The 11,407-nt window shown below is 49.6% G+C and overlaps 2 protein-coding genes across 2 annotated transcripts; both read left to right on the forward strand.

The window, feature by feature from the left end:
* Window positions 1-406: 406 nt before the first annotated feature.
* DL89DRAFT_288676 (uncharacterized protein) lies at window positions 407-8,742 on the forward strand (the record flags this gene model as incomplete). The annotated part of the gene is made up of 10 exons (XM_040889924.1): window positions 407-1,142; window positions 1,225-3,103; window positions 3,334-3,989; window positions 4,043-6,450; window positions 6,506-6,918; window positions 6,964-7,391; window positions 7,450-7,604; window positions 7,660-7,727; window positions 7,864-8,448; window positions 8,523-8,742. The coding sequence occupies exons 1-10, from the start codon at window positions 437-439 to the stop codon at window positions 8,740-8,742; spliced, it is 7,518 nt and encodes a 2,505-aa protein (XP_040739139.1). The 5' UTR covers window positions 407-436.
* A 666-nt stretch (window positions 8,743-9,408) lies between these two features.
* DL89DRAFT_57516 (uncharacterized protein) lies at window positions 9,409-10,203 on the forward strand. The gene has a single exon (XM_040891826.1). It carries the CDS (start codon window positions 9,607-9,609, stop codon window positions 9,997-9,999), a length of 393 nt encoding a protein of 130 aa, XP_040739140.1. The 5' UTR covers window positions 9,409-9,606; the 3' UTR covers window positions 10,000-10,203.
* The last annotated feature ends 1,204 nt before the right edge of the window (window positions 10,204-11,407 follow it).

The following is an 11,407-nucleotide window of genomic DNA, read 5'->3' on the forward strand; positions in this document are numbered from 1 at the left end:
ACAAAAATAGTGCCAAAGCAATGCGAAGTGTAAAGTCGCTGGCAAGCCTGCCTTACTACAATGCACTTGGCTCCTTTTTGGAGTTCCAGTCATTTTTCCCTAATATCTGGTGCTGGGGGCTCAGCTCATTTTGATGTCCATATCTAAATAGTGTAGGGAGCTGATGGGAAAGTGCTGTACGGGTTGAGGGTGAGCCGTGCCAATTGTATGTGAACTTTCGTGTATGAAGATATTTGTCCATGGTGTCTTCCCATGCACAGTGCAAACACTCCTTGCCTTATCCGCTTGCGTAAAGATTGGCTCTACGTGCACAGGTCCATTCCTATATCAATCCGCTGTTGTCAAGATACTCAAGAGCAACACATACAGAATTTTATTCTCCCTCTTGACAACATTTTAAACAGCACTTTCACCTATAGTTGACTACTAGCCTCCAATGGCTCACTACCCTATTACCATCGTTGGGACCGTAATTAACGTCTCTGGCAGCCTTTCTGCCCAAGCAGAAGCCCTTGCCGCTCGCTTTCCATTCAAGGATTCCCCCACCGAAATCGAGACTGTTGCACGCTTTGTCAACTTTGCTGCAACTGAGAACGCTGATGTTGCTGTTTCTGCCTTCCAGCACCTTCACCAGAAGTACTGCTCGATTGACAACATCCACGCTGTTGTCCAGCAGCTCAACCTCACCACCAAGCAAGCACAGTCTGTCCTCAAGGGGTACTACTCGGTCTGGGACGTGCTTGAATCCCGTAAGATGCTGCCGGATGTTCCTCGCCCTGCACTCTTTGCCAATGGCAAAGTGAAGCTGACTGCCATGTTTGGCGGTCAGGGTGGAATGGACAATTACCTGGATGAAGCTACCTGGCTTCTTGACGTCTATCGTCCGCTTCTTGCTGGCTACGTCATGGAGATGGCTGCATTCCTTCTTGATACTTCAAAGGAGGATGTCTTTGCCGATGTCTACGAGTATCCGGTGGATCTTCTAGACTGGCTCTATCGGTCTGAATCCCGCCCTGACATGGAGTATCTCTCGCTCGCACCAGTTGCAGCGCCTATTCTGGCTCTAATCCAGCTCATGCACCTGATGGTCTTGTACAAGACACTTGGGCTTAGTCCTGGCGAACTTTCTCAGTCATTCAAAGGTAGGTGGCATATTGACTCTCTACATCCGGTGTGCATCGTAAAAGTCATACAGAGTACTAATTTCCCCCTTATATTACGTAGGTGCAATTGGCCATAGCCAAGGTGTTGTCCTTGCGGCGATGCTACCGACGTTGACTGATGAAAAGTCATTCTACGACAATTCAAGGATTGTCTTGGGAATTCTTATTGCGGGTGGTTCCAGGATCCAGCTCGATGTCCCACTCGATACAATCGATGTGAGAGATGCTAGCAACAGTGACGATGGGGGTAGCAAGCCGTCGCCGATGGTATCTATCCGTGGTGTTCCTCTTCCGGTGCTTGAGAAACTGATTGCTCACTTTAACTCGTGCTGCCTCTTGCCGATTGACCACGTCTTTCTCGCTCTCATCAACAGCTTTGACAGTTTTGTTGTCACTGGCCGTCTGAAGGTTGTCATGCAGTTTGTCCAGTTCCTCCACCAGCATTGTGGGGAACCCGGTGCCGACCAGTCAAATACCCCATTTTCTGTGCACAAGCCAGTTGTGGACATGAGCTATGTGAACTCAAGCATCGTGACCCACTGCCCCCTCTTGCAAGATACTGCTGACTGGATTTACGCATTCGTCACTGAGAGAGGGTGGGTTTACAAGTCGCAAACTGGTACCGGTGCAGACCTAGATACCACTCGTATGGTCATCGACAAAGTTTGCATTCTGCGCGTCGACTGGCCAGCAACAGTCAAGGGAGCGGGTGCAACACACATTGTTGATTTAAGCCCTGGTGGGTTCAGCGTCTTTGCTCGACTGGCACGCGGTATCGTTGATGGTGGCGGCGTCAACATCATTAGCTGCAGCTCGCTCATCCCCCACAAACACCGACTTCTGGGTTCCAAGGCTGACCTTTTCCAGCGCAACATTCGCTTGGTGATCCAGTCTATGGATTGGAAGAGAGCATTCAGCCCCAGGCTTGTCCGAGTCAAGAGCACTGCGCAGGTTCACATCAACTCGCCGATGTTCCACGCCTTAGGGTGCCCACCAGTGATGGTGTCTGCTGTTGAACCGAGCACCACTAGTGTTCAGCTGGTTGCGGCTGCAATCAACGCCGGCTATCATGCCGAGCTCTCCACCACTAGGATTACAAGTGCTGGCCAACTGCAGAGACAAGTGGCCGACCTAGTCCAGCTCATTGAACCTGGCCAGGGCATTACCCTTTGCTGCGATTATTCAAGCCAGGAGCAATGGGCAACCTTGTTCCCAGAGATTCTGCGCATGTGCCAAGCAGGCCAGCCGATCGTTGGACTGAGTATTTCTGGCTCTATCCCATCAGCTGCGGCAGCGACCGACATTATTGCCGGTATACGTGACGCTGGTCTTCGTCATATCACTCTCAAGGCTGCAACTCTGGCCGACATTCGTGCTACGATCGCCATTTCGAAGATGGATCGCACGTTTCCTGTCATTCTTCAGTGGATGGGTGGCCATAACGGCGGCTACCATTCGTGGGACGACTTTTACCAGCTAATTCTCGAGACCTACAGCCTGCTCCGATTCCACAGGAACATTGTCCTTGTCGCTGGATCCGGTATTGGCGATGCGGACACTGCGATGCAGTACATGTCTGGTAGCTGGAGTGTGCCATTCGGGCGGCCACCGATGCCATTTGACGGAGTTGCGATTGGCTCTTGTGTCATGGTCGCAAAAGAGTCTGATCTTTCAGATGCTACCAAGCAGCTCATCGCTGGTACAGCTGGTGTTGGCCCAAACGAGTGGATGGATACGTACAGCGGTGTTGCTGGTGGTGTCACATCAATCACTGGCGAAAATGGCAAGCCAATGCACGTTATTGCGACGCGTGCAGCTCTATTCCTCAAGGACCTACAGGGCTCTATATTCTCACTGGCAGCTGACAAGCAGACTGGGCTTCTCCAGCAGAAGGGAGACTCCATAGTCCAGCGGCTGAACTCAGACTACATCAAGCCCTGGTTCGGCCAAAAAGGCAGACGGCTCGGTTGCTGAACTGCAGGATATGACCTACCTGGAGATCATCCATAGAATGATCGAGCTCATGTATGTCGACGATAGGTCGTGCTGGCTGGATGATTCCTACTGCAAAATTGTCGGTGATTTTATAAGTCGGACTGAAAATCGCTTCTGCAGTCATGAACGAGAATGCATCTTCTCCAGCTACTACGAGCTAATGGATGACCTGCAGTCTCCTATCCAGTCTCTTACTGCAAACCTATCCTGAGCTTGGTACACAGATAGTATCTGCAGATGATGCTGCGTACTTCCTCATACTCTGCTCTCGTTCTGACCAATATCCAGTTCCATTCGTTCCTGTTCTCGATGGCAATCTAGAGACGTGGATGCTGCAGAGTGCTGTTTCCTTGTCGGCTAATAGTGGCTATATCACTAGTCATGATGTCCAGCGTCAGCTGGTTCCCTATGGGCCAGTTTCAGCCGGATACTCGTCTGCTGCCAACGCACCTGTGAGGGATATTCTGGATGACGTGTATCATGCCATGGTTCGTAGTCAATGCAAGAACAGTCCAGCTACGATACCAACAACGGAATATATTGGTGCTGAGCCCAAACATACCACTTTACAGTCGGTTATATCCAGAGGCATCATGGGCACAGGTCACCTATATACCCTTCCATCTGACAACGGATCCCTCCCAGACACTGACCCATGGCTAGAGTTGCTGGCAGGGCCAAAGAAGAGCTGGCTACGCGCACTACTGACTTCACCAGCTATAGTGCAGGGGACCAGGTTTGTCGCTAACAGCGTCAGGAGGATCATGCGTCCCATGTCAAACCAGTCCGGTGTCGATCTCAGAGTCAGATGGAATCCCACAGAAACTCGAGGTATTCGACAGCCAAGGGGACTTGAATATCGTAATCGAGTATGCTGCGCCCAGCAACATCACGGTCAGAGTTATTCTGCCAGCTAATGGCGAAAAACCGTGAACTGGTTCTCAAATTTCTGTACTGCCCGACACGCCCTGCGATGCCAATCACAGAAGTGATGGATGGCCGTGATGGACGTATCCACGAGTTTTATTTTGGCCACGACAACCCACCTCATCCTACTCTTGGAGACATGTCTGTTGACTCAGACATTGAGTCACCAGTAATCCGATGCCAGCCATTTGGTATTACCTACGATCACATCCGTCAGTATTGTAGAAATGTTCAAAATAAGCAGAGATGCTACATTTCAGATACAAGCCACTACGGATATGCCCCAATGGACATGGTCTTTCTAATCGGATGGCAAGGGCTTATGGCGGTGCTAGATAACCAACAGCTGAGCTCAGGGTTGTTAGACATGGTTCACCTGGAGAACAGTATGGACTACATCGACAGTGGTTCACTGCTACGTGTTGGCGACTCTATTACCTCAGAAGCTGAGTTGGTGTCTGCTATGAATTCCGATGTGGGAAAGGTGCTGACCATCAGCCTAAGGTTTTTCAGACAACGGACGTTGATAGCTCAGATGGCGACTGTCCTCCTGTTCAGAGGACACAAAATCCTTCCGCCACTTGCTTTCAGTAAGGAGAGCAAATCAGCATCACTTGTTGTTTTGAACTCTGTAGCTGACGTTGCAGTGCTTGAAACTAAAGACTGGTTTGTCTACCTGGAGAATTCGCCAGCAAAGCTCACTGCAGGGTCAACAGTTGAGTTCGTGCTGGACACCAGATGCAGGTTTAGATCTGACGGATACTACGCATCTGTGTCAATGGCTGGTCCTGTGTTTGCTGTTTTGGATGGGGATAAGCGTGTCCACATTGCAAATGTTGACTATCAGGCTGCTGATGTAAATGGAAATGCTGTTGCCGCATACCTCGCTAAGAGTTCGGTTGATCAGCGGTCGGGCAGTACCTTTGACAATGGAGGACATAAGGTTTTGCCGATGCCTGGGGCTACAGCACAGTTCCGCGCCCCATCTGTCTGCGGAGAGTATGCGCGTGTATCTGGAGATTACAACCCGATACATTTATCTTCACCGATTGCGAGCTATGTTGGGCTGTCAAGACCAATTGTTCACGGGATGTGGGTTTCTGCCGCAACACGGGCAGTTGTCGAAAGATATGCCGCAGGCGGGGATCCGGCAAGATTCCGTTCGTTCAAAACAGAGTTTGTCGGAATGGTGTTCCTGGGTGATGCACTAGATGTAGAGTTGAGCCATGTGGGAATGAAAGATGGGCTCATGCTCTTTGAGGGCAGGACTGTCAATCAGCACCACGCTGCTGTTATGACCTTCACAGCAAAGGTTGAGCAGCCCAAGACTGCATATCTGTTCACCGGGCAGGGTGCCCAGTTTGTGGATATGGGTATGGATTTGTACGCAAATTCTCCTGCTGCCCGCGATGTCTGGGACCGAGCAGAAAAGCACATGTTTGACAAGTATGGAATATCGCTGCTTGACATCTTGCGCAGTAATCCAAAAAAGTTCCATGTTCACTTTGGAGGGGCCGCCGGGAAGAGAGTACTTGGCAATTATCTCAACCTGTCTAGCGAGACTCAAGGGGCGTCATCCCAGCTATTTGCGAGGATTACTCCTAAGGCTACAAGATTCACCTACTACTCAGCCAGTGGGCTGCTGGATTCATCGCTTTTCGCGCAGCCTATTCAACTGGTACTGGCGCTTGCGTATGTGGCAGACATGGAATCCTGCGGGTTAATCCAGCCTGCAACAGCATTTGCTGGCCATTCACTTGGTGAACTTTGCTCGCTAGCAGCTATTGGAAAAATTGTGTCTGTTGAGGCTGCAGTTGAGCTCGCATTTTTCCGTGGACTCATCCTACACACATCGGTTGACCGCGATGACAATGGACGATCCCAGTATGCCATGATGGCTGTCAATACATCAAAAGTCGGTGAATGGTTTTCCCTTGACATATTGACTAGCCTTGTCGAGCGAATCCAGAAGCAATGCAGGCAGCTGCTCGAAATCAATAACCACAACATACAATGCCAGCAATATATTGTGACAGGGCATAAGACTGCGCTGGTAGCTCTTACTGACGTTCTAAATAAGCTCTGTCATGATGAGGCATTCAGGTCCGAATGTTCGAACGAGAGTGATTTGTCCAGTTTGGTATCCAGCGCCTGCCTTGCCTGTAAGGATCGGGGTGCCGAGCTTGTTAATGGCGCAGCAACCATTGTTATAACGGGAGTTGATGTCCCATCCCACTCCAAACATCTTCTGAGCAGTGTCGATGTGTTCAGGAACATCCTGCTAAAGGCGATTTCCCCTACTTCTGTCGATGCCACTAGGCTTGCTGGAAAGTATATTCCAAATATAACAGGCGTGCCATTTGAGGTAACGAAGAGGTACATTTCGCTAGTTCACAGTATTTGCCAATCTCCTGTTCTAGCCAGCAAGATTGGAAGCGCTCGATGATAGCATCTCGACTGATTCAGTTGCAATGGATAACCTTGCTTGTATGCTGCTGGTTGAGTTGCTTGCATACCAGCTCGCATTCCCAGTACAGTGGATAGCAACCCAGCAGTCACTTCTCAACAGCGGCGACATTCGAAGAGTGGCCGAGATCGGGCCCGCTCCGGTACTGGGCAAGATGATGAGGCAGTCAATGTCTGGCTCCACAAATCGTCGCTCATCAATCGAGCTCCTCCACGTTTCCGATGATAGGAAAGCTGTGTACTTTTTACCGCCAGAAGTCAACGATGTGTCGAGCGTGGCTACGGCTGATGAAGTCCAGAGTGAACCTACGACATTGGCAATGGAATCGATGAAGAGAGGGATGTGTCACTGGATCATGAACAAGTGGTAGAGAACTATATCCAAGCAGGAAAGCAGTTCTCAAATCGTAAGCCAACAAGTAATATCTGAGAAACCAGTTGACCAGGCCGATATTGTTCGCGCAATAATTGGCCAGAAACTGAAACGGCTGTCAATTTCAATTCCTGCCAACCAGCCCATCAAGGTCATAACGGCAGGCAAGTCAACAATTCTGAACATGATTGCATCCGACTTGCAAAAGGAGTTCGGTCGGCAGATACCAAGTACTGCAGAGGACATGACGATTGCTGAACTTGTTGGGCGTCTTGGTCCACATGACGGGAAGCTTGGAAGGCATACGCAGAATATGATTGCCAAGGTCTTTAGTTCCAAGATGCCTCGAGGTTTCTCTTTAACTTCGGCATATAACTATTTGAACGACATGTATGGGCTTGGACGGCAGCGCCAAGAAGGTCTTCTCCTGCTGGCGCTTACAATGGAGCCGTCTGAGCGCCTGACCAGTGAGCAGGATGCCAGGCAAATGGCTTAGCGAATATTGCTCAGCTGTATGCTAAAAAGGAAGGAAATTAGCTTCACCACACATACTGGCAGGTCCAACTACGAATCCCGCACTGTCACAGTCCAACACTCCAGTTGTCAACAGTGACGTGTTCAGCTTGTCTCAAGAGAAATTGAACATGCTAGCGACTCGGCAGATCCAAGCCTTTGAGAGAGTTCACTGGGACAGATACGCAATGTTCAGATGACCTGCTGGACACGTTAAAACAGAAAGTCACCGCCTACGCAAAGGAGCTGAGTGATTTGCAGCTAGAACTAGGAGGTGAATCTCATCAACGGTACGAAACAAAAGTTTGACCAGAAAAAGACACGGCACTACAACTCATACTGGAATTGGGTGCGCCAGGATGTGATGCAGTTGGTTGAAGACATATTGGTCAAGGATTCATTTTGACTCCAGCGATGTGGTGTCAGGAAAAGGTTGCAGATGATTTCCAACCGCTCTTGCCCCGACCTTTTGACACTAGTCGATGGATACCTGGCCGTTCTCGCTAACCACAACAGTCTTGCTACAAAACAAGCGACGCGTGTTTTAGAGGATCTGCGCCAAGTTTGCATCGATTCGAGTAACAATGCACCAGTGTATAGGGAGATATCTCTGCCCCTCCGCCCATGCACAGTGGTAACCAGCAAAGGCGATGTGGTATATTCTGAAGAAAGACGAGAGCATATGCGGACATTCAAAGATTATGTGAACGATGCACAGCAGCGTACATCCATGAATCCACACCTTCTATATATATCTGAAAGGCATGATAATGGTTCATGGGCGTATAGCGCTGGCCTTACTCGACAATACTTTGATTCCCTGAATGAGATTGTGGAGAACGGTCTGACATTCGAAGGAAAGGCTGCACTGGTCACTGGTTGTGGGCCTGGGTCAATAGGGTCAAGTATTGTTGAAGGGCTACTGACAGGAGGCGCTAGGGTCGTCGCAACAACGTCAAGCTATGGTCTGACTACGATTAGATACTTTGAAGGCCTGTACAGACAGTTTTGGTGCGCGTGGAGCAGAACTAGTTGTCGTTCCATTCAACCAAGGATCTGAGCAGGATGTCAACATGCTGATCGAGTACATTCTATGGTACAGGTGGTCTGGGGTGGGATCTGAGCTACGTCTTTCCATTTGCTGCTTTTGCTGAACGTGGTGGTGACTTGACGAACATTGATTCGCGCTCAGAACTGTCATTCCGCATATTGCTCACCAATGTTTACCGAATGATTGGTGCTATCAAGATTGCCAAGGAGGCTCATAAGTACACCCGCTCACCCAACACTGATCGTTTTGCCTAATTCCCCGAACAAAGGTACAATAGGCAATAGCGGGCTGTATGGTGAGGCAAAGATGGCGCTGCAATCACTTTACAACCGCTGGGCACTCAGAGTCCATGGTCCGAATATATCTCGCTCACTGGCGCGGATATTGGTTTTGTTCGGAACACAAGGATGACGAATGAATCACTCTGTCATCTTTGAAGGAGTGGAAGCATACAGGAGTGCGTACCCTTTTCCCGCGAGGAAATGGCGTTCAATCTTATTGGGCTGCTGAGTCCAGACACGGTGGAGCAAGCACAACTATCGCCTGTATGGGCTAATTTTACTGGATCAGATATTCCGTACTATGAATTCAGTACAAGGATATTTGGCTTGCATCTAGCACATTCCCAACTGGTCGCAGTCAACAGAGAGGTCCATTTAAGCAATATTAGCGACAATGTGGTTCAGCATCAATCCCGGTCTAGTCTGTTCAGGGGAGTTTGACACAACCTCACCCCTTGCAACCCATCGTATTTCCTTCCCACCGGACTCGCTCGTTTGACCAGCTCAAGCCACTACATTATCTCCAGGGAATGATAAAATCTTGATAAAGTCGCTGTCATAACTGGGTTTGGCGAAGTTGGTCCGTTTGGAAATGCTCGGATGCGCTGGGAAATGGAAGCATTTGGCGAGCTTTCCCATGGAGGGGTGCATTGAAGCTGGCGTGGATCATGGGTCTAATCAAGCACTTTGACGGGCAACACCCACTGACAATGGACCGTTATATTGGATGGGTCGACGCAAAGACGGATGAGCCGGTGAGGGACATGGATGTCAAGAAGGCGTATGAGCCTTACATTCTCCAGCATGTAGGCGTGCGGTTCATTGAACCGGAGCTGCATGATGGCTATGACCCACACAAGAAATCGTTTATGCGTGAGCTGCAAATCAGCCATGATCTTGAACCATTCGAGGCAACTGAAGACGAGGCAGCACATTTTTAAACATGGAAATGGCGACAGAGTTGAAACATGGGAGAATTCCAACGGAACATGGTCTGTCAGGTTCTTAAAAGGTGCAACACTGCTTGTTCCAAAAGCCCTTCGATTTGACCGCTACACAGCTACCCAAATTCCAACTGGCTGGGACCCTGCCCGATATGGCATTCCACAGGATATAATCGACAGTGTGGATAGGACTACATGCTATGCGCTAGTTTCTGCAATGGAGGCGCTGGTTTCATCTGGAATCACTGACCCCTATGAACTCTACCAGTACTTCCATGTCTCCTGAAGTTGGGCATACGATCGGTTTCATCAACTGGCGGCGTCCGAAGCCTTCGGGATATCGTCGTAAACAGGTGGGTCGAAAAGGGATGTACATTCTGGGGTACTGATCGAATCACTAGTTAAATAGTCCAGATGCATGGATAAACATGCTACTGCTGTCATCTGCAGGACCATTAAAACCTACATCAGCCGCATGGCGCAACTGCACTGGTGGCACTAGACGTAGCAATCGAGACCATCCAGAGCGGGAAAGCTAAGGTTATGCTTGCTGGGGGCGGTTGAAGGATTACACGCAGGATACAGCCTATGAGTTTGCACAATTACAGGCAACTGCTAATACAGTTGAGGAACTTGCCAAGGGTAGAGCACCAGAGGAAATGAGTAGCCATTCACCGATACTCGGTCTGGGTACATGGAGAGCTACGGATCAGGCATATTTGTTGTCATGTCGGCCTCAGCAGCGATAGAGATAGGTGCGCCAATCTATGGAGTTGTCGCTCTGACGGAGACGGCCACCGATAAACAGGGACACAATATTGGGGCCCCTGGCAGAGGCATCCTGTCTACAGCCCGTGAAGTCCATTCCCAACCGTGTTCAGATATGCTGGACTTCAATTATCGGAAAAGAGGTCTTCAGCAGGAAACATATGCATATCGATAGGGCAATGCGCCATAAACGCCAAAAACTGAATTGTGGTGGCGCGAGTCCCGGCAATCAGGTTTGCCCAATCAATTGGTGATGCACACCGGTCGACGGATGGCGGCCACAGACGTCTGGAATATCGAATTCTGGAAAGGCTGTTCTGACATATCGCCTGTTCGCGGTGCGCTGGCGACATGGGGTCTAACTGCTGATGATATCGGCATGCTCTCTTTCCACGGTACTTCAACAAGGCTGAACGATATCAACGAAGCAAGTGTTATTAACAAGTTACTGGCACATTCGGGACGTACACCTGGCTATCCTGCACCAGTCGTAAGCCAAAAATGGCTCACAGGGCACCCAAAGGCTCCAGCAGCAAGCCTGGATGCTTAATGGAGCTCTGCAGGCAATCAGTTTCTGGAATCATTCCTGGGAACAGAAACGCGGATAATATTGATACCAGAGCTCAGGAAATACGGCCATCTTGTGTTTCCATCTTGCCCCACTACAGTACCCAATCTGAAGGCAGCCTTACTTTCGTCGTTTGGCTTAGGTCAAGCCGGGTGGCATCATTTTGGTTCTTAACCCAGACTACATTCTGGCAACACTGTCAGCTGATGACTTGGAAGGCTATCAAGGCAAGGTAGAAAACGGAAAATTAAGGCGAACAGATATTTCCAGGAAGCGCTAATTGGGGCTCGCAATCTTATTAGCGTGAAGACTGCACCACCATTCACCTCTGAGCAGGAGGACGAAGTGTATCTAAATC

Source organism: Linderina pennispora (genome assembly GCF_002104995.1).
Source record: "Linderina pennispora strain ATCC 12442 chromosome Unknown DL89scaffold_133, whole genome shotgun sequence".
NCBI lineage: Eukaryota > Fungi > Kickxellomycota > Kickxellomycetes > Kickxellales > Kickxellaceae > Linderina > Linderina pennispora.